The 23,771-nt window shown below is 44.8% G+C and overlaps 1 protein-coding gene across 1 annotated transcript; it reads right to left on the bottom strand.

Annotated features, from left to right (window-relative positions):
• Positions 1-3: 3 nt before the first annotated feature.
• On the bottom strand, positions 4-23,083 carry LOC122114369 (ral guanine nucleotide dissociation stimulator-like). Its single transcript, XM_042687512.1, has 7 exons — positions 23,025-23,083; positions 22,651-22,844; positions 21,090-21,316; positions 1,871-2,015; positions 1,497-1,690; positions 599-646; positions 4-177 (listed from the first exon to the last, which is right to left on the bottom strand). Exons 2-5 carry the CDS (start codon positions 22,770-22,772, stop codon positions 1,669-1,671), a joined length of 516 nt encoding a protein of 171 aa, XP_042543446.1. The 5' UTR covers positions 22,773-22,844; positions 23,025-23,083; the 3' UTR covers positions 4-177; positions 599-646; positions 1,497-1,668.
• Positions 23,084-23,771: the final 688 nt, after the last annotated feature.

The raw sequence follows: 23,771 nt of genomic DNA, 5'->3' as shown, positions 1-23,771 counted from the left end.
TTCTTGCTGCTCTCCTCCAGCTCATCCAGATGAACGTGGAGATTGAGGACCAGATCTGAGGAGGGCATGTGGAGCATGGCATAGTGGGTAAGTTCTTTCACCGGGTGTCGGTTCTGGGGCTCTCGGAAATCAGCAGGATAGCAGTCCATCCACATGGTGAAGATGGAACAAAGGGTGCTGTGGGCAGATTGGTGACAAGAAGAGTGAGTGTCTGCCCTCCCTATCCTGGGCCTCCTATAGCCCCTTTCTGCAAGGCTGCTATATGCACACTTGCATGCTGGGAAGCAGGAGGAGACTCCTGCAGGCAGAATGATCTTCACCACCCACGTCTAGAAGCTTCTGAAAGATAATTCTCCAATATTCTCACTGTGATAGGTCACAAGAAGGAACTGATTTTGAACACACAGCCCTCCCTGTCATCCCTGAGAGTCCACAACCACACCACAGCTGTGTCCTCTGCCACCACTCCAACCCCAACCCTCTGCCCCTAGTGGAAAGCACAATGATGTGCAAATGAGAAATCTGCACTTTGAATCAGAAGCCTCAAAGATACCATTTTGAATGAAGGGGCCTTTTCTTTGTGCCACAGTCCACTTACTTCTTTATTTGTTCATCTTCCTCAGAGTTACTGCCCGGTAATCTGTACCTATGGGAGGACAGGAGGAAGTCACCTCTCAGCTTCTCCTTTTCTGCCCACACAGGACACATATGGGATGGGCTCATTCCCAGATGGGAATGGAATCTGACACATAAATATGTAAGATACGGTTCAGTGAAAATTCTGCTAAGAGACTTATATGCATTGGTCCAAGGTAAATGTGACAGTGCACATGCCTCTAATCCTAGCTAATCAGGAGCATGAGATCTCAGGTGCACAGTCTGATCAGACATTAGTCAGTAAAAGTCTAAGGACATTAATTTTTAAAAGGCCAGAATTGCACCTATGGTTCAAATGCTGTAGTGGTAGCTCTGAGCACCAAAGAAACAGCACCAAGACGCTGAGTTTAGGTTGAAGGACTGACACACACACAAAAACATAAAAGCTTCAGGGGTTATAAATATGTAAAGCCAACATAATCCCTCCCTGAAATCTCTGAGTTGATTCAGCCTCCAGTTCACCCACCTCCCCACACCCCAGCCTTTCCTGGGTCTACGTTATTCACAGACATCCAATTGCTAATGAAACGTTATTTGCTCATGGGAAATGTGATTTCCTAGAACCTCACCTAGGTGAGGGCAGAAGTTGTGTGCCACGGGCACATGCCTGTAATCCTAGCCCCTCAGTAAGCAAGCTTCTGAGGTTCCAGGAGCTTTTCTGGGAAATGTCCTGGGCAGACCACTACTAAGAAACTACGCAGGGTATGCACTTTCTTGTCTCATGCCAAGCTCCTGTGAGAAGACCCCCATGAAATCAACAGGTTCAGAGGGGTGCCAAGTATTCCACAACTCAGCCAGGAATAGCTGAACGGTACCGGTTTTGAAGGGGGAACACTCACTTTTTGAACACAATATCCAGCACTTGCTCCATTGTTGCCCACTGTCTATAATTGTGGAGGAAGTTTCCAACATAGAAGAGATCGCCTTTCTGGTAGGCTGGGACCAGGTTCATCACCAACATGTCCAGCAGGCTTGCCTCCGGGCTCCATATATCGCATGGCACATTCAGGGTCAGGGCTGACGTATTAGCACACTAAGGCGAGACAAAGAATCAGAAAAAAACCATGGAAATGAGAACACTTCCAAATGAGTAATTGTGATAGAGTAGATTGACAACTATGCAGACAGTATTATCTCAGTAAACCTAAATCACATAAGAAGGTTATACTGTGGACCAGGTTGGGGTTAAGTAGGTTTTCTATCATGAGTATACCTTGCCTGAGATGCCTTGTGATTGCCTAGGTTTCTTTTTGGACAAATCTCTGAGATGGTTGCTTCGTGGCTTGCCACTGATCCAGTGTCTACAGCTTTGACTGAGGCACCCATCCTTCTCTTGGCTGAGACCAGAGTCTCGAGACCTGCGAATACAGCACAAGAACATGTTTCTGGCTCCGGAGTCACAGGCCAAGTGAGCTGGCTTGAGCCAACTGTGAGTTACCGTGGCCTGCTATCAGGGTTCCATGTTCTATTCCATTGTGAAGGAGGCAGGGTCACCTGTCAGGGCCCAATGACCTCTGCTGCTTCCTCACACAAGAAATATTCCCATCCACCCAATATTGCAATGTGTACAAGTTAACAGCACACCTTGTTTGTCCAATCCTAATCTGCTAGTCCTAGGTTCTGGCATGTTCTCTGCTTCCAGGAGTCACTCCTAGGTCACATTCATGGCATATCTGTCACTATTCCTCTCATCTGGCTCAAATCATTTGATTTCTCAGGGCCTTCGGTGACTATCACATCTTTCTGGCACATATTTTTGACATCTACATCCTAGGTCATTGTTGACTTTCTGTAGCCTAATCTGTTTGTCCTTGGAACCCCTCTGTGGTGTCTTCTCCAAAAAATGCAAATACTTAGAGATGGGAAAATCAAAGATGTATTGGAAAACATTCATTACACATATAATCAGCCATTTTTACAGGTGTTCATTTTTGTAACTGAGAAAATTATTTTTTATACTTGCAATATTTCATGGAGGCAAGCAGAGAAAGGAAGAGCTGCTGCATTGTCTTCTTATGATGACTAGGACTTGTTTTACTATAGCTTCGAAGGAATATAATATTTAAGGTAGAAACTGCTCCTTTCATTTTTACAAGCTAATCGTTTATATAGTTATTTGCATCTGAATTCTTTGCTTCTGTGTCCCATTATCTTTCTTCCTCCCTCAACAAAAACAGGAAGAAGGAATTTCACACATTGCTGAGCTGTTGTCCAATCTCTGCATAGGAACTTAAGATACAATAGTTACACTGCTTTTGTGTGTGTGTGTGTGTGTGCGCGCGCGTGCATTTGTGAGCTTGGACCCTTTGCCCTATCCCTGAGCATTTTTCCTCGAAGCTAGTGTTCTACCACCTGAGACACAGATCTATTTTGAGCTTTTTGTAGTCAGTTGGAGATGAGAGATTCGTGGAACTTTCCGACCCAGCATGGACATTGCTCTTCTTCAGCCTCATCTTTCCTCAACTGTGGCAATGGCGGTTCAGTTTCTGGATTTCCCATCCAAGCACAGGCACAAGCCATCCTCCACTGCACATGTCTCTTTGTGCCCCTGGATACAAAGGTAGAACCTCTGAAACTCAGAACCAAATTTTCTGATTAATTAGGATCACGGGCCTGAGCTACATATGAACACCTCATTACCTGCCCTCGCACATTTTTTGGGGGTTGGGGGATTGTTCGTGGGGCTTGAACTCTGGGCCTGGGCCCTGTCCCTCAGCTTTTCAGCTCAAAGCTAGGGCTCTACCACCTTGAGGCACAGTACCACTTCCGGTTTTCTGGGCACTTATTCGGAGATCAGAGTCTTATGGATGTTCCTGCCCCGGCTGACTTTCAGGTGCAGTCCTCAGATCTCAGCCTCTAGAGTAGCTAGGATTATAGGCGTGGGAAACCAGCACCCAGCACATGACCCCTTTTTGCAACAGCATTTTGCGAATTTAACTATATTGACTTGAGACAAATATATCAATAATTTCCCCAATAATGTGTTTATATTCATGTTTCTTTGTTTTTTGTTTTTTGGATTTTTAAAATTCTGGTTGTGGGGCCTGAACTCTGGGCCTGGGCGCTGTCCCTTCCCTCAGCTCTTTACCTCAAGGCTAGCACTCTACCACTTCAGCAACAGCACCGCTTCCGGCTATTTTCTTTTTGCTTATGTGGTGCTGAGTAATTGCACCTAGGGACTCATGCCTGAAAGGCAAGCGCTCTGGACTGAGCCACCTTCCCAGCTCTTGTATTAATGTTTTGTTAAACAATATATTGGAGACCCATAATATCATATGCCAGTCCTCCTTTAAAATACATTCAAATATATGTATTATCATATAGTATATTATGCCATATATATTATATATTATATGTAAATGACGTATATAGTAAATACAGAAAATAATCCCAATTCTAGAATTTAGCTTTTCCTGTCACAATGTTACCCAAGTCTTCCGTCAGACAAGCAGATTTTCATCAACAATCTCCCTCGTTCATTGTCTTTTATTTCTTGAGTAAATGAGTCTTCTTTACCACCAATAGCTATACACAAACACGGTATGAACACAGTGTCTCTGGCTCAGGCCTATATTCTTTGCTAGTGAACAGAATGAGATCTGAGGATCGTGGTTCAAAGCCAGCTAGGTCAGGAAATGCTATCAAATTCTTATCTCTAGCTGTAACTCAAAGTGTTAGAGTGCTAGCCTTGAGTGAAAGAACTCAGGGACAGTGGCCAGCTTTTAAGTTCAAGCACCACCATTCGGCACACATGTCCCCTACACGCACACTCTTCACTCGGTCCCTTCCTAAACCCTCTGTCCTCTTCACCGAACTGGTGATTGCCAGAGTTTCTGGATTTCCCACTCCAGCATGCCAACCAGCCATGTTCCCTCTGCACATGCACCTCTGCCACACTGCAAGGCCCAGGCCTCCTCTCAGAATTGATTGCCATGGGATAGAGAGCAGATGAAACTCAAGGACTCATAGAACTTGTGCTTCTAGACAGGGAGACTCAGAACTTTTCCTAACCTGGTATACAGAGACACATTGATCTGTTTGAGTAGAACAATGACAACATGGTCAAAATAAAATTTTTGGCTACCGCAAAAGACACCCTTTTCCAAATACTGTTAAATATTCCCTCAGATTTTCTTAAATGTTACATAAAAGTTCATCTATTTACATGTCAGAGGTAGTAGCTTTTGATATAATGAATGGGAAAAGGCAGCCAAAATAACTTCTTACAGGAAAAAATGCCTAGCCCAGGTAAGCTAATATGTGCAGCAAGCTCATTTCCAGCCCATTCTCCAAAAGCAGGCATGGGTCTTTTATTGTGTCATCTTGATCGCTTACAGTCCATGAAAACCCTCATGCAGACTTAGCAAATCTTCATGCAAACCCCAAAGCAAGGAACATTTTAAGAGCATAAAATTGCAGCACATATTTAACTCTTGCTTTAAAAATTTATATGTTCTCTATTTGCACAGTGCAGAATGGCTCATTGTTGGCAGAGAGCTTCAAACATCAACACATTTACCCGACTGGCTGGAAAGGGGAAGTTATCCCTAGTAAGAGAAGGGGCTTGAGATTCAAGAAGGACGAGTTTTCAAAGGTACTTGTTCTGATATAACACAGTTTTGTCTCTCATCATCAAGGGTCCTATTTCAGCACAGTCTGCTTCCTCCCACTCAGGCCCCATGTGCCCAGGATATCAGATTGGAGGTAGAAGAGACCACAGTTTTTTGTATTCAAGAATTGTACAACATCATGTAAACATGGACATTTTAATACCATTAAAACTATAAATAGTAAATCATGAAAAAAAGTAAAATAGGCTTTGCTCAGGGAGGAGGGAGGCAAGATCTAACACTAGACCTTGTTCCAAGTTGCCTGCAGGCAGGAAGGCTAATTCAGAGTACACAATGGAATCTACCACCACACATAAGGCAAGATGTTCTTCCTGAGTTCTCAACTGGACACTGGTTCCATAGGGTGTCCATAGAAATCAAAACCTATTGTGGCCGTTCTACAAATGAAAATAAGCACATTCCATCCACACGCTTGGGGCAGTGCAATGATGGCTCCAGATATCTACCTGTCAGCACCATGGACATCACTGGGGGCTTCGTTAGCATGGGTTCAGGAGGGACTGCATTACGTTGACAAAAATCTGGGAATGGAAATAGGTACATGAGTATTAGAGTGAACTCTAGAAGTTCTGGTGTGACTCAACTGCCATGAGGATGTAATGGAGGCAGTTGTAGCATTTGAGTTGAGACTGAACTTTGATGAGAAGACAGGGCTTTTCCTCACCCATGGCTATGACTGAGTGCTTTCAAACTGAGAGTAGACATTGCCTGGCAGAGAACATCTATCAAAAGACACTTTGCAAAGCTGGGGAGTACTAAGAGCTCCCTGCCAATCACCAGCCTGGGAAGACCATCCCTAGGGGCCCTGTTTCCATCCCTATCACAAGCTCTCAGGAGGCTACACAAGGACTCCTCCCTCCCTTCCTTGTTCTGATTAGTCAGGGGCTCCTCCAAATGCTCTAAAGAACTTGTAAGTGGAGGAGCGGGTCTGAGGAGGCCATGTTGAGCATTTGATAGTGCATAAGTTCATTCAGATTGTTTCTGTTCTTGTGTGCATAAAAATCATCAGGGGCAAAGTCCTTCCACATGGAGAAGACAGAACAAAGGATGCTGTGGGCAGATTGGGGACAGGGAGAGTCAGAGGCCACCTTCCCCATCCTGAGCCTCCCATAGCTCCTTTCTGCCAGGACTCCTATGCTGTGGCTGTCCATCCTATACCCAGACTTGCATGTTGGGAAGGGGGAGTGGACTCCTCCAAGCAGGATGCCCCTCACCACCTACTTCTAGAAACTTCTGAAAGACAATTCTGCAAAATTCTCACTGTGATAGGCAATGAGAAGGTGGTTTCTCCACTGGATCTGACTTTGTGCACACAGCCCTCCCTGTCATCCCTGAGAGTCCACAACCACAGCACAGCTGTGTCCTCTGCCATCCACTCACATCCCAAGCCTCAGCCCCCTGCTGCAAACCACAAGTGGTGTGCAAAGGAGAACTTTGCACTTTGAGTCGGAAGCTCCAAAGTTCCCAGTTTCAAGGACATCCCTTCCCTTGCTCCCAAAATCCACTTATATCTTAACTTGTTCATCTTCCTCACAGTTAGTATGGAGGGATCTATACCTGAGGGAAGAGAGGAGGAAGTCTCTTGTTCAGAGCTAACGGGAGGCCCATGGGGCTGGCTAATGCCCAGGTGAGAATATAAAATAGAAGGTACGGGAGATATGTCTATAATGGCCCGTGAAAATTTTAAGAGGCTTGAATGAGTGAGTCCAAAGTAAATGCTTCTGCCAGGTGCCGGTGGCTCACACCCCTAACCCGAGCCACATGGGAGGCTGAGATCTGAGCAGCACAGTTCTAACCAGACTGGGCAGGAAATAGCCAAGGAATTGTTATATCCATTAACCATCAAGAAGCCAGAAACAGGGCTGTGGCTCAAGTGATAGAGTGCTAAATTTGAGCACAACACTTCGGACAAATCCCACATCCTGAGTTCAAGTCGCAGGAGCAGCACCCAAAAACTAAAACTAAAAATAAGGAAGTGCTTCAGAGGTTTGTAAATGAGCAAGCCCAATATAATCTTTGCTCAAGCCTCAGTAGATACAGGGCTAGGCCACTGCTCTGAGCCCTTCTCAGGGTAAATTACTTCAAGGCCTCCAATGCACCTTCTGAAGCCTTATTTATCAATGATCAATGGGGTTTCCTAGGGCGTCAACTAAGTAAGTCCTGAAGTTGGTGGCTCTAGTTCATGCCTTTAATCCTAGCCGCTCCACACACATGCTCATCTTCAGTAAAATAGGAAAATTCTGGAAATGCAGGTAGAGTGTCAGCCTTCTCAGAAAAGAGAAATGTGCCTCAGGGAGTAGATGGATGGGAAAATAAACTGTCCACACTTGACACACAGAATCCTGGGTGCCCTAGTCCTAAGAATCTAGGTAGGGTGTGCCCGACTATGTCTCCCTTTCCATGAGAGGACTCCAGGGAAACAAACAGGCTCATACAGGTGCCAAGTGTTCCCACCATGCAGCCAGGAAGGGCTGAGCAGCCCTAGACTTGAAGGGGGAATTGAGTGCACTTTTTGAGCAGAATAGTCAGTACTTGCTCCATTGTCCCACACAATCTGTCATTATGTGGGAAGTTTTGAATAAAGAAGAGATCACCTTTCTGGTGAGCAGAGACCAGGTTCATCACCAGCATCTCCACCAGGCCTGGATCTTGACTCCACACATTATAGGGCACATTCAGGTTTGGGCTGAATCACTCTCCCCCTAAGGTTTTAAAGAGAATGGATCTTTCTAACATGGAAATGAGAGCACACTTCAAGTTGAGTAACTGTGAGAGTGGAATGAAAACCACAGAGAAAGTGACTTATCACTATGGACTCTTAAAAGCACACAAGAAGGTCTCTTGACTATACCTTGCCTGAGCCGCCTTGTGTTTCCATTGATTCCTTGTTGGAAAATGGGCTGAGGGGTTGGACTCGTGGCTAGACTTGGGTCTAGCTTATCCAGGCTTGAATGAAGCACCACCCCTGGATTTCCAGAGATCTTGGTCTCCTGAGCTTCCAAGACAACACATGAACATCTTTCTTGCTCCTCACTGGCTTTGAACCTCGACCCTCAGAGATCTTTGTCTTCCAAGTAGTTTGGTTCACACGTGTAAGCCTAATGAGCTCTTGGCTTTCAAGAGACTCTTATGTCCATTAACCCCAAGAATCCGGAAGTAGGTCAAGTGATAGGACAGCAGCCTTGAATGAAAAAGGTAAGGGACAAGACTCAGCGCTAATTTCAGCAGAACCAGTCCAAAATACATGAACAATACAAGAGACAAATGAGCCACCAACAGGATGCGCTCCCACTGTTCTTGATACACGTACTTCTGAGTACATGGTAAATAGTAATCAATGTTACATGATCCCTTTGTTCACCAAACTACTAAATTCACCTCTGCCATACATGCCCACTCCACTTGAGGCAGAGAGCTCTAACAGAGATGGAATAGAAAAATGTCACAATTGACGTCACAAAGCTCACTTTACCAAGGTCCTGTGACCATCACTCAGGCCACTTCTACCCACATGCTGGTGGCTGCTGGTGACTGTGGGGAGAGGCTGGTTTCTGAAAGGAGTGTCCACAGACCCATGGAGAGGGCCCTGAACAGCTAGCAGAGGGGATGCACTCATTCCCACCCTCACTCACAAGTATTCATGGTGCAGCTGTTTTGCTGGGAAGCTTCTACACTAATGCTGTGTGTGTGTGTGTGTGTGTGTGTGTGTGTGTGTGTGTGTGTGTGTGTGTGTGTGTATCCATTTCCTGGCCTACAATATTGAGGATCCACGTAGGTGGCCCAAGCTCTAAAAAAAGTACTTTGGAGCAAAGTACTCGAACTTAGTGTAATTTTCCCCCTTAAGGGAATAGATGAAGCACTCACTATACCACTATGTGTGCAGTTTACACTCACTGTCAAGTAAATAAAACCATCTTTTTCATCATTAGAACACTTGGAAATGTGTCAGCTGATGTGGTGGTAGATAAGGCTATGGTGTGCCGGAAAATATGTTAAAAGAAACTCTACTTTAACTTATTAGAGATACATACAAATGTGAAAATATATTCTGCCTACTTGTATATGAGGGGCTAGAAAACACACACATATTTCCTCGCTCTGTTGAAGAACTGATGCCTCAATAGCAGGGACAATATTTGGTGCTAACAGCCTCACTTAGAATGGCATTTTCCAATATAAGAAATTGTCACCACTGGTGAAGAAAGTATTGTTACTACCTCTAGATGGAAAGGAATCCAATTAACATGTATAAACATAAAAACCTGTAATGTCACAAAGAAACTGGCAAACAGGAAATCACAATCATGCCACAAGCAACACAGATGCGGTAACCTGTGCAGTTAAAAATGCTACTGCGGAAACCTTACACAAGTAAAAACTACAAACATGAGATAAAATAACACAAATACTGTGCAAAGAAAATTAAATGAAAATAATACCTGCATCAGTGATGTGTGTGTGTGTGTGTGTGTGTGTGTGTGTGTGTGTGTGTGTATGTGCAAGCAATGGCACTGGGGCTTGAGTTCAGGGCTTCTGCTCACACATGGATTTTCAGAGGAGTGGTGCTTTGCCATGCCTGCAGTCCCGAACTTTGGCTGCTTAACTGATGATACAGTTTCATGGGCTCCTCTGCCCAGTTAGACTGGGAAGTCCTATGATCGCAGCCTCTTGCAAAGCTTGAATTACAGATCTCAGCCACTGAAATCCCCTTTAGAATTAACATATGCTAATAACAGATTTTAAAATATGTCACCAACATTACCAAGTACTCGAACTTATTGTATTTTTCCCCCTTAAGGGAATAGATGAAGCACTCAATATACCACTATGTGTGTAGTTTACACTCACTGTCAAGTAAATGAAACCACCTTTTTCATTGTTAGAACACTTGGAAATGACTGAATGAATAGTACACACTAGGGGAAATTTTGGTTTGGTATTGTGTATTTCCAAATGAACTTTTCAGATACTTTAGTACACAAGCACATGGAGCATAATATCTGACATGTTAAAAATGTACAACTAGCCAGCTAGCTGCTGGTGGCTCACATCTTTAATCCAGGCTACTCAGGAGGCTGAGGTCTAAGGAATGAGATTGGAAGCAAATCAGGACTGGAAAGTCCATGGACTCTCATGTCCAATTAAAGATCAAAACCCACAAGTGGTGCAGTGGCTCAAGTGGTAGAGCATTAGACTTGAGCAAAAAAGCTCCATGATAGCTGACACTCTCTGAATTCAATCCCTAACACTGGCACAAAACACAAAATGGTCTAGGTTTTTTCTTTGTTTAGTTTTCTATTTCTACCAGTTCTGGGGTTTGGACTAAGGGCCTGGGCTCTATTCCAGAGGCTCTCTGTGCTCAAGGCTACAGCTCTACCACTTGAGCCACAGCGCCACTTCTGGTTTTCTGATGGTGTTCGGGAGACAAGTGTCTCATGGAGTTTCCTGCTCAGGCTGACTTTGAACCATAATCCTCAGATTTCAGCCTCCTGAGTGGCTAGGATTATAGGCATGAGACACCAGCGTCCAGAAATGGCTAATTTACAAGAAGCTCAAAATATTTGGAAATGAACAAGCAGTTTGTAAGGTGCCAGTGGGTCAGGGCTATAATCATATTCACTCAAGAGCGCAGGATCTCAGAATCTCACTTCAGTTCCAATTCAGGCAGGAAAGCCTGTGAGTCTCTGACTCCCAATCAAGAAAACTGCAGGGCATCTATGGGAAAAGTGATGGGGCCCTAACCTTGAGCAAAAACACTCCAAGACAGCACCCAGTCGTTGCGTTCAAATCCCTGGCCAGAAAAACGCATTGTTTTAAAAAGCAGTTTTACTTTTTTTTTTTTTTTTTACAAGGGGATTTCAGGGGCAGTGGTCTGTAATTCCAGCTTTGCAAGAGGCTGCAATCACCGGACTTCACAGCCTAACTGGGCAGAGGAGCCCATGAGACTGTGTCTCCAGTTAAGCAGCCAAAAATTCTGGACTGAAGCCATGGCAAAGCACCACTCCCCTGAAACATCCAAGTGAGAGGACAAGCCCTGAACTCAAGCCCCAGTGCCCACGCTTGCATACACACACACTCTCTCTCTCTCTCACTCTCTTTCTCTTTCTCTTTCTCCTGATGTAGCTGTTGTTTCATTTAATTTTCTTTCCACACAATTTGTGTTATTTTATTGCATTTTAAAGTTTTCAGCTGTGTAAGTTCCCCGCAGCAGCATTTTTAAATGCATAGGCTGTGGCATCACTGTTGTTTGGAGCATGTGTATGATTTCTTGTTTCCCAGTTACTTTCTTCATGACATTACAGGTTTTGATGCTGATACATGCTCATTGTATTGCTTTCCATCAAAAACTAATAGTACACTGTTATATATTACAGACTGTGGTAGACAATTTGCTCCAGGGAAGTTAGAATGAACTTGTGACTTTGAAATTACATAATCATTTAATCACAATAAAAAAAAAAAGAACCTCGGGGAAGGGAGTGAGGGAGGGGATGGTAGGGGGAAAACAATGGAGGGGGTAACAATGTTCAAGAGGAAGTGTACTCATTACCTCACTCATGTAACTGTAACCCTCTGTATAGTAGCTTTACAATAAAATAAAAAAATAAAAAAACTAATAGTAATACTATCTTCAATAATGTGACAAGTTCTTGTATTGGAAAATGCCAGTATAACTTAGCCTGTGAGAACCAGTGTGCCCTTGCTACTGAGGCATCTGTGCTTCAACAGAGTGAGGAAATATAGAGTGCTAACTTTGCGCACAAAAATCAGGACAAATCCTAGATTCTGAATTCAAGTTGTAGGATCTGCGCTCAAGAACTAAAATTAAAAATAAAGAAGTGCTTCAGAGGTTTGTAAATGAGCAAGCCCAATATAATCCTTTGCTCATGGCTCAGTAGGCACAGGATGCTCAGGCCGCCCCTCCCATCCCTCTTCTGGCTAAGTTACTACAAGGCCTCCAATACAGCTTCTGAAGCCTTATTTACCAATGATAAATGTGGTTTCCCAGGGCCTCAACCATGGCAGGTCTGAAGTTGGCTGCCTCTGGTTCATGCCTGTAATCCTAGCTGCTCAGTAAGGAGGCTGCTGAGGCTCCTGGGTTGCACTCAACCTCTACAGACAACTCCTAGACACGATCTTCTTTAGTAAAATAGGAAATTTCAGGAAATGCAGGAAGAGTGTCAGCCTTCTTAGGAAAAGAGAAATGTGCCACAGGGAGTAGATGGATGGGGAAATAAAATGTCCACACTGGAGGCACAGAATCTTGGGTGTCCTAGTCCTAAGAAACTAGCCAGGTATTGCCCCACTTTTCCTTCTTTCCCATGAGAAGACCCCAGGGAAACAAACTGGCTCAGACAGGTGCCAAGTGTTCCCAAGATGCAGTAGGAGGGGCTGAGCAGCCCTGGGCTTGAAGAGGGAATTGAGTGCACTTTTTGAACAGAATAGCCAGCACTTGCTACATTGTCCCACACAATCTGTCACTATGTGGGAAGTTTCGAATAAAGAAAAGATTGCCTTTCTGGTGGGCAGGGACCAGGTGCATCACCAGCATCTCCAGCAGGCCTGCATCTGGGCTCCATACATTATAGGGCACATTCAGGGTCAGGGCTCAATCATTGTCCCCCTAAGTTGTTAAAGAGAACGGATATTTCAAACATGGAAATGGGAGCACACTTCAAGTTGAGTAACTGTGATAGAGTGGAATGAAAACCACAGAGAAAATGACATATCATGATGGACACTTAAAAGCACACAAGAAGGTCTCCTGACTATACCTGGCCTGATTCGCCTTGTGTTTCCACTGATTCTTTGTTGGAAAATGGTCTGAGGGGTTGGACTTGTGGCTGCAGATGGGACCAGCCTCTGCAGGCTAGAATGAAGCACCCACCCCTCGCTTTCCCAAGACCTTGCTCTCCTGAGCTTCCAAGACAACACGAAAACATCTTTCTCTGTCCTCGCTGGCTTTGAATCTCGACCCTCAGGGATCTCTGTCTTCTAAGTAGTTCGGTTCACAGGTGTAAGCCATATGAGCTCCTGGCTTTCCAGAGACTCTTATGTCCAATTAACCCCAAGAAGCCTGAAGTAGGACAAATGATAGAACAGCAGCTTTGAATGAAAAAGCTAAGGGACAGTACTTAGCCCTGAGTTCAGCAGTACCAGCCAAAATAAATGAACAACATAAGAGACAAATAAACCATCAACATATGTGTTCCCACTGTTCTTGTTACACTGTACTTACCAGTACATGATAAACTGTAATCATTGTTACATGATCCCTTTGTTCACCGAACTATTGAATTCATCTCTGGCAAACATCCCGACTCCACTCGAGGCAGAGACCTCCAACAGAGATGGAATAGGAAAATATCTCAAATGTCTTGGCCAAGCTCACTTTACCAAGGATCCTGTGACCAACACTCAGGCTACTTCTCCCTGCATGCTGGTGGCTGTTGGTAACTATGGGGACAGGCTGGTTTCTGAAAGGACAATGTTCACATGCACAGAGAGGCCCCCACAACTGCTAGCCATTCCCACACTCAGTCACAATGGCATGGTGGGGCTGTTTTGCAAGGATGCTTCCACAGTAATGCTGTGTGTGTGTCTGTGTGTGTCTATGTGTGTGTCTGTGTGTGTCTGTGTGTGTATGTATGTGTGTGTGTGTGTGTGTTTCCATTGCCTGGCATACATAATTGAGGATCCAAGAAGGTGGCCCAAAGTCTAAAAGAAATGATTTGGAGCCAAGCACTGGAACTTAGTGTAATTCTCCCCATAAGGGAATAGATGAAGCACTTAATATGTCGTTATGTATGTAGTTTATACTCACTGACAAGTAAATGAAACCAACTTGTTCATTTCCAGGGACACATTTCACTTGGAAATGTGTTAACTGATGTGATGGTAGATTAGACTATGGTGTGCTGGAAAGGATGTTAGAAGAAGGTCTAGTTTTCTTATACATATACATACAGACGTGAAAATACATTTCTGTCTACTTGTGCATGTGTGTGCTAGGAAACACACACATATTTCCTCACTCTGTTGAAGCACAGATGCCTCAGTAGCAAGGGCACACTGGTTCTCACAGACTAAGTTATACTGGCATTTTCCAATACAAGAACTTGTCTCATTGTTGAAGAAAGTATTGCTACTACCTTTTGATGGAAAGGAATACAATGAGCATGTATCAGCATCAAAACCTGCACTGTCATGAAGAAAGTAACTGGGAAATAAGAAATCACAGACATGTTACAAACAACAGTGATGCCACAGCCTGTGCATTGAAAAATGCTGCTGCGGGGAACTTACACAGCTGAACACATTAAAATGAGATATAATAACACAAATTGTGTGGAAAGAAAATTAAATGAAACTAACAACTACATCAGGAGAGAGAGAAAGTGAGAGAGAGAGAGACAGAGTGTGTGTGTGTGTGTGTGTGTGTGTGTGTGTGTGTGTGTGTGTGTGTGTGTGTGTGTGTATGTAAGCGTGGGCACTGGGGCTTGAGTTCAGGGCTTGTCCTCTCACTTGGATGTTTCAGGGGAGTGGTGCTTTGCCATGGCTTCAGTCCAGAATTTTTGGCTGCTTAACTGGAGACACAGTCTCATGGGCTCCTCTGCCCAGTTAGGCTGTGAAATCCTGTGATTGCAGCCTCTTGCAAAGCTGGAATTACAGACCTTTGCCACTAAAATACCCTTGTGGAATTAATATGTGCTAATAAAAGGTTTTAAAATATGTCACCAACAATATTATAAAATAACTGAATGAACAGTACAATGTTGCGGAATTTTTGGTTTGGTGTTGTGTATTTCCAAGAGAAAATTTCAGACTTTAGTACACAAGCACATGGAGCATAATATCTGACATGTTAAAAATGTAGTACTAGGGCTGAGAAGTTGGCTCAGTGGTAGAGTGCTTGCCCTGCATGCATGAGACCCTGGTTTGATTATTAAGAATCACAGGAGCAAAAAAAAAAAAAAAAACCAGAAGTGGTGCTGTGCCTCAAGTGGAAGGACATTGAGGGACATCGCCCAGGCACAGAGATCAGCTCCCACAAATGACAAAAAAAAAAACTTACTAGCCACCTAGTTGGTGGTGGCTCAGATCTTTAATCCAGGACACTTAGTAGGCTGAGATCTAAGGAATGAAATTGGAAGCCATTCAGGACTGCAAAGTCCCTGGACTCTCATGTCCAATTAACCACCAAAACCCACAAGTGCTACAGTGGATCAAGTGGTAGAACTTTAGCCATGGGCAAAAATGCTCAGTGATAGCCTCCACTCTCTGAATTCAAGCCCCAACACTGGCACAAACACAAATTGGTCTGGGTTTTGTGTTTGTTTAGGTTTGTTTGTCCACCAGTCCTAAGGCTTGAACTCAGGGCCTGGGATTTATTACTGAGTCTCTCTGTGCTCAAGGCTACATCTCTACCACTTGAGCCCCAGCACCACTTCTAGTTTTTTGATATTCTGGAGATAAGTGTCTCATGGACTTTCCTGCCCAGGCTGGCTTGGAACCATAATTCTCAGATCTCTGCCTTGCAAGTAGCTACTATTATAGAAATTAGCCACCAGGGCCCAGAAATGCCTAATTTACCAAAAGCTCAAAATTTTTGGAAATGAAAAAAAAACATTTTGTAAGGTGCCATTGGGTCAGGGCTTTAACCATATTTATTTAAGAGCCCAGGAACTCAGAAACTCAGTTTAGAGCCAGTTCAGGCAGAAAGCCTATGAGTCTCTTACTTCCAATTGACTATCAAGAAAACTGGAAGTGATCTATGGGAAAAGTGGAGCCCTAACCTTGAGCAAAAACACTCCAAGACAGCACCCAGTCCTTCAGCTCAAATCCCTGGATGAAAAAAGAAACAACTCATTTTTTTAAAAAAAAAGCAGTTTTATTTCGAATATAAGTTCATTTCCAACCTAGTGTCTTGTGAGTCTCATTGTTACAAAGGGTAAATTAGTTTTTTTGGTGTTTTTTTTTTGGGGGGGGAGTGGTCTGGTTATGGGGCCTGCACTCTGGGCCTGGGTGCTGTCCCTCAGCTCTGCAGCTCAAGACTAGTGCTCTACTACTTGAGCCATAGCGCCACTTCCGGCTTTTTCTTCTTGCTGATGTGTTGCTGACGAATTGAACCCAGGGCATCATGGATGCAAAGCAAGCGCTCTACCACTGAGCCACCTTCCCAGCCCCCAATGGGTTAATTTGTTATACCCCTTCCACTCCAGATATTAGGTAAATGTATATACAAGATACAAGGTACCAAAATCAAATACAGTGACAACAGGGATGTACCATGCAAAGAAAACAAAGAAAAAAAGCCCATGGTACATTAAAAACGACAAAAAAGAAAACCCCTTGTGTCCATATCTTGGCATTCATTTTGCATAGCATCATTTGTTGTTGTTGTTGTTGGTACACTTTTGTTAGTTTCATATTACAAATTCACTAGGATTTTCAATCCCGGTATTTGTTTTTGTTTTTTCAACTCACTCTGGCACCCAGCCCAGTCACCCCAATATCAACCCTGAACCTCTGAGAAGCCATTCCCAGCACACCAACCACGAAAGCCAGCTACGAATATGATGGGCTTAGCTTGCATGGCTCACCCGGACTAATGTTCTCACACCGCACTGAAGCCCCACGAAACGAACATCTTCCCACCAGCTCAATGGTCGCGGCTCCCTTCCCTCCAGCTCACTCTCATCCACAACTGCACGGTCAGGCTAAAGAGCCGGCTTGGGCAGCAAAGTCTGTGATGCTTCCATCTCCAGAAAATCAACAGAATCTGGAGGCAGAACTGTGATCCAAGTGGTAGGGTGGCAGCCCTGAGGAGGGGAACGGAGAGGGGAGAGTCAGGGAGGACACCAAGGCCTTGAGTTCAAGTCCCAGCACTGGCACACACATACATTACAAGAGGGAATAACAAGGCGGGAAAGCTAAGGCATTCGATGACCCTTACTGACAATACACCACCATCACCCCGAAACACTCCCCGGACCCCAGGAAAGCCGTTCCTCCAAACCTCCGTGTCCCCTCCAGACCAGCCAGACACCTAAGGGACTCACCTCAGACAAAGCCCGCCGCCCTTCCTCCCAGCAGCACACCTGCGCAAACCCCACTGCTTCCTGCACCCCGTGTGCTGGGGTCTGGCCGTCCTGCAGGCTCCACGCCGGGCAAGGCACGGGAGGATCCGCTGCCCGGCCTGACAGCAACCATGGCGGAGCCAGGCGCCAAAAGACCGCGGAGGCCGCACGGGGCGGCACAGCCAGGCCCCAGCCCCAGAAAGGACGTCCACAAGTTCCCCCTGCACACAAGGCCTTGCGGGCTTTCCTGAGAGGCCTCCCTTCCCCACGGCTGCCCTTCCTCATCGCTTCCCCCAGGACAGGACCTCAGTGTGGCCTTCTTTGCTCCAGATCCATCTTCACCATGCTGCAACGGCGATCCCGGAGAGTCTGGATTTCCACTCTGAGCATGCGCACCAGCCTTACTCCACTGGGCAAATCCCTTTGCTACTCTGGAGGGACTCAGGACCCCTCCCACAATCTAAGGCCCTGGGGTTAAGAGTCCCTTAAACTCAGAACCCAGATTCGTAAATCACAAAGATCACAGGCCTGTGCCTCAGATGGCCAGCTCACAGCGCCTTTTTCATACAGTTGCTGAATTTCCTTATGTTCAGTTCATCCACACACACACACACACACACACACACACACACGCAATATATTAATCTATTTCTAATCCATGGTATATGCACACAAAACTATATATTCATATATTTATAACGAATGTTCTGTCAGCATTTTGCCCAATACAGTTTTACTAGGCAGGTATTCCAAGACTTGGGCCCTGCCCTGGGCCCTTTATTTACAGCTAATTTTCAGACCAGCTGTTGAGTTTTGGCCCCTGGCTGGCATTCAATTTGAAGTTCCTCATCTCTCCCTGTGAAGTCTCTCTAATTCATTAGATGTGTGCACCTCTACCACCAGATTAACAAAACAACAATTATATAAATATAATAGTTGTTGAAACACCAGTACAAATGTAGAAGTCATGTATAATTTCTGGGAGGTTTACATGATGGAGAGCTAACATTTTATACAAACATGAATCCCTAGACTCTGAGTGTATAGGACAATTGTATAGTACTTCTGTAGCTTGTACAGGTCTGGGTTCCAGTCTAAAACAAGAATAAACAACACTCCAGGATCTTCAATTGTCTCAGACTGATGAAATTCTTTTCTTGTCACATTTACGTCAGGCTCCAAACCTTTGCTATGAAAGATTGATGTGATTTCTTAGAAAATCAGGTTTTCAAAAGTTTCCCTGACTGGACACTGTGGATCATGCCTGTAATGCTAGCTAGTCAGGTGGCTAAATCTGAGGATCATGGTTCAAAAGCAGATCAGGCAGGAAAGTCTGGACTCCTGTCCAGTTAACCTCCAGAAAACTGGAAGGGGAGTTGTGACTCTAAGTGGAAGAGCATTAGCCTTGTGCAAGAAGAGCTCAGAGGCAGTGCCCACAACATGAGTTCAAGCTCCACAAACAAACAGAGAGAGAGAAGAGTGAGAGAGTAAGAGAGAGAGAGAGACAGACAGACAGACACAGAGACAGAGAGACAGACCGAGAGACTCTCTCTCTGTCTCTCACAGAGAGAGAGAGAAACAGAGATAGAGCAGACAGAAAGACAGAGACTGAGACAGAGATAGACTGACACAGAGACAGAGACAGAGATACAGAGAGAGATAGAAACAGACACAGACACAGACAGACAGACTGGCACAGGAAGATGGACAGGAAGACTAAGAAATCCCTGACAACTCCATTTAGAAAATGTATACGGATATCCAATATGTATTTCCTATGCTTCTACAATTCACTACATAGTACCACATCATCCTGATCCTCTTTTGGTTAGCTAGAATCGATTTGGAGTTTCATAAATCATTCCGCATGCTCCCACAGAACGTGAACAGCCACACATTCACTCACCAATGGTTTATATGTCTGGACTTATTGCTTAAATATGTAATTTTCCTATTCATATGTCTTTCTGTTTCCATGGTTTAAAGCTACCATTGCCCACATTCCATGTCTAGATATCTTCCTCCTTTGTGCCAGTAGTGTAATTTGAACTCAGGGCCTTGAGCTCTTGCTTATTTTTTGTTCAATGCTTAGACATGTAATTTGAGCCATGCTACAAGTCCTGACTTTTGCTGGCTCATTAGATAAGTCTTTCAGATTTGTTTATTGGGGCTGATTTGAACCTCCATCCTGAGGAAGTATAGGGCACTCTTCAAGCTAGAATTATTGAGATGGGCCAGGAGACCTGGCATGTCTTTGTCCCTCTGGCTAAGTCTTCTTTCCTCTATTGATGATGGCTTTTCCCTATTTCCTATGTATTTTGCCAAATTCTTTTGCCCCAAGGTACCTTTTTGATGTTATTTTGAGGAGAAATTTTCTTACATATTTGCACAGAGCAACATGGGTGTGCGTATAGACTTGAATTCACTAATGGAACAAGGTCCTCCATTCAGGACATTTAGCCTGGCATTTGTTTCAATAGACAGAACAGCTTTCAAAGACATCTGGTTTGCTATGTCCTAGAGCTTTAGTAGTGGCCTGATCACCTCATGCAGGCATGGGCTGGGTTCCTTGGCCCTCACACTGCACGGAACACTTCCCTCTATAGCCAGTAAGTGCTCTTGGACAGCTCCAGGTCACTCTGTCTTTTGCCCTTACTCAGGAACCATGTGTCTGGGACATCAGATTGTACACGTAGAAAAAGCTAGAGTATTTAACATCCATAAATTTTACAACATAAACATATATCTTTAATAAATTTAGAAGAATAAAAAGAATGCAAATTTTACAACAATCAGGACAAAAAGAAAAAGAGAGATATCCCCAGGGAGAGGGGAGGGAAGCTCTAAGGCTAGGTCGGCTTCTAAGTTGCCTTCAAACATAAATTCTGCCTCAGAATCCTCCAAGGGATCTACCTCCTCATGAAAGATAGGATTTGCTCCAGCAAATGTGGGAGAGGCAGATTCTAATTTCTCAGTTGGAGATTGGTTCTGATGCAGCAGGACAGATTTGGCCAGATGTTCTGTGAGGACAGATTCACTTTCCTGAGCTGCGTCTAACATTTGGACCTCATTTATTGGTTCCTCTGAGCACAGACTGGGGACATTTTCCATCATCTCCACGTGTGCTACTCCCTCCAGCACACCAGGAGGCGTGCTGATTTGTCCCTTTTTGAGCTGATCTGGGCTGCCTGTGAAAGTCACAGGAAGACAATCACTATTACCTTCTTCTTTCTTTGGGGTCCTTACAGGTTCAGCTCTGTTACATGTGGGGTTCAGAACCAGTGTCTTATCCACAGGACTCACAACCCGTTGGGGCCTGACTGCAAATGCATCCAACCCCTCTACATGCACATGCTTTGTGGAGTCCAGTGATGGCTCCAGATCTCCATCCATCACCATCCCTGACATCACCGAGGGCTTCTTTCTTGGGAGGTCAGGAGAAGCTGCTCTATGGCGGCCAAAGCCTGAGGAAGAGTAATCGGTAAAGGAGTTTGAGAGTGGATTCTGGATGTTAAGATGGAGTTCAATTTCCATGAGGCTCTAATGGAGGAAGCTGTACGAGTTTACTTTGGACTGAACACTGATGAGAAGGTAAGGTCTGTCCCAAGAGTGGCTAAACCCAAGTGCATTCTCGAATAGAACAAACACTGCCAGTCAGGGTAATAAGGGCTCTCAGGCAATTAGGACCATCCCTAGAGGCCCAGGCGCCATCCCTACTCACAAGCTCTGAGGTGACCACACAGGGACTTCTTCCTCTGTTTCTTGGTCTCATTCTTCCCGGTCTCCTCCAGCTCATCCAGATGAAGGTGGAGATGGAGGACCAGATCTGAGGAGGGCATGTGGAGCATGGCATAGTGGGTAAGTTCTTTCACCGGGTGTCGGTTCTGGGGCTCTCGGAAATCTGCAGGATAGCAGTCCATCCACATGGTGAAGATGGAACAAAGGCTGCTGTGGGCAGATTGGTGACAAGAAGAGTGAGTGCCTGCCCTCCCTATCCTGGGCCTCCCATAGCCCCTTTCTGCAAGGCTGCTATATGCACACTTGCATGCTGGGAAGCAGGAGGAGACTCCTGCAGGCAGAATGATCTTCACCAGCCATGACTAGAAGCTTCTGAAAGATAATTCTCCAATATTCTCACTGTGATAGGTCACAAGAAGGAACTGATTTTGTACACACAGCCCTCCCTGTCATTCCTGAGAGTCCACAACCACACCACAGCTGTGTCCTCTGCCACCACTCCAATCCCAAGCCTCTGCCCCTAGTGGAAAGCACAAGTGGTGTGCAAATGAGAAATAAGCACTTTCAGTCAGAAGTCTAAAAGGTACTCATTTCGAAAGAAGGGGTCTTTTCTTTGTGCCACAGTCCACTTACTTTTTTACTTGTTCATCTTTCTCAGAGTTATGGCGCAGGAATCTGTACCTATGGGAAGAGAGGAGGAAGTCACCTCTCTGCTTCTCCTTTTCTGCCCAAACAGGACACATATGGGATGGGCTCATTCCCAGATGGGAATGGAATCTGACACATAAACAAGTAAGATATGTCTATACAGTTCAGAGACTTATATGCATCTGCTATGAGACTTACATGCATCTGTCCAAGGTAATTGTGCCAGTGGCTCATGCTTCTCATCATAGCTAATCAAGAGCATGAGATCTCAAGATCATAGTGTGATCAGACATTAGTGAGCAAAAGTCTAAAGTCACTAATTTTCGAAAGGCCAGAATTGCACCTGTGTTTCATGTGCTGGATTGCTAGCTCTGAGGACCAAAGGGACAGTCTCAGGCAATGAGTTCAGGTTGCAGGACTGGCACAACACACAAAAACATAAACGCCTCAGGGTTATAAATAAGTAAAGCCAACATAATCCCTCCCTGATGGCTTAGAAGTGATTCAGCCTCCAATTCACCAACCACTGCCTCCCCAAGCTTTTCCTCTGTCTACATTACTTCACAGACTTCCAATTGCTTCTGAAACCTTATTTACTAATGGGAAATGTAATTCTATGAACCTCACCTAGGTGAGGGCTGAAGTTGAGTGCCACTGGTACATGCCTGTAATCCTAGCCTCTGAGTAACCAGACTTTTGAGTTTCTAGTAACTTCTCAGGAAAATGTCTTGAACAGGCCAGTACTAAGAAACTAGGCAAGATGTGCATTTCTTTGTCTCATGCCAAGCTTCTGTGAGAAGACACCCGTGAAATGAGCAGGTTCAGAGCAGTGCCAATTATTCCACAACTCAGCAAGTTGGGGCTGAACACCCTGGGTTTGAAGGGGGAACACTCACTTTTTAAACACAATATCCAGCACTTGCTCCATTGTCCCCCAATGTCTATAATTGTGGAGGAAGTTTCCAACATAGAAGAGATTGCCTTTCTGGTAGGCAGGGACCAGGTTCATCACCAGCATGTCCAGCAGGCCTGCCTCCGGGCTCCATATATTGCATGGCACATTCAGGGTCAGGCCTGACTCATTGGCACACTAAGGTGGGAAAAAGAATCAGAAAAAAAACATGGAAATGAGAACACTTCCAAAGGATGAATTGTGATAGAGTGGATTGAAAACTAGGCAGAAAGCATTATCCCAGCACAGACAAATCACCTAAGAAGGTTCTACTTTGGGTCGGGTTGGGGTTAAGTAGGGTTTCTATCATGAGTATACCTTGCCTGAGATGCCTTGTGATTTCCTAGGTTTCTTTTTGGACAAATCTCTGAGATGGTTGCTTCATGGCTTGCCACTGATCCAGTGTCTACAGCTTTGACTGAGGCACCCATCCTTCTCTTGGCTGAGACCAGAGTCTCAAGACCTGCGAATACAGCACAAGAACATGTTTCTGGTTCCTGAGTCACAGGTCAAGTGAGCTGGCTTGAGCCAACTGTGAGTTACCGTGGCCTGCTATCAGTGTTCCGTGTTCTATCCCATTGTGAAGGAGGCAGGGTCACCTGTCAGGGCCCAATGACCTCTGCCGCTTCCTCACACAAGAAATATTCCCATCCACCCAATATTGCAATGTGTACATGTAGACACAGTTAACCGCACACCTTGTTTGTCTAAAACTGATCTGCTAGGCCTAGGTACTGGCATGGACTCAGCTTTCAGGGGTCAGTCCTAGGTCACATCCATGCCCTATCTGTCACTATTTCTCTCATCCAGCTCAAATCCTTTTGCCTTTCACGGCCTTCTCTGACTGCCACGTCCTTCTCAAACATATTTTGGCTTCTACCTCCTAAGTCATTGTTAACCTTCTGTAGCCTAACATGTTTGTCCTTGGAACCCCTCTGTGCTGTCATCTGGAGCTAATGCCAATCCTTAGAGGTGGGAAAATCAAAGAAGTATTCGAAAACCAACATTTCACATATAATCAGACCTTTTTACAGGTGTTCATTTTTATTAAAGAGAAGACTATTT

Source organism: Dipodomys spectabilis, unplaced genomic scaffold (assembly GCF_019054845.1).
Source record: "Dipodomys spectabilis isolate Male_0828 unplaced genomic scaffold, ASM1905484v1 ptg000108l, whole genome shotgun sequence".
In the NCBI taxonomy this organism is placed as follows: Eukaryota; Metazoa; Chordata; class Mammalia; order Rodentia; family Heteromyidae; genus Dipodomys; species Dipodomys spectabilis.
This window is presented reverse-complemented; position numbering and strand designations above follow the sequence as displayed.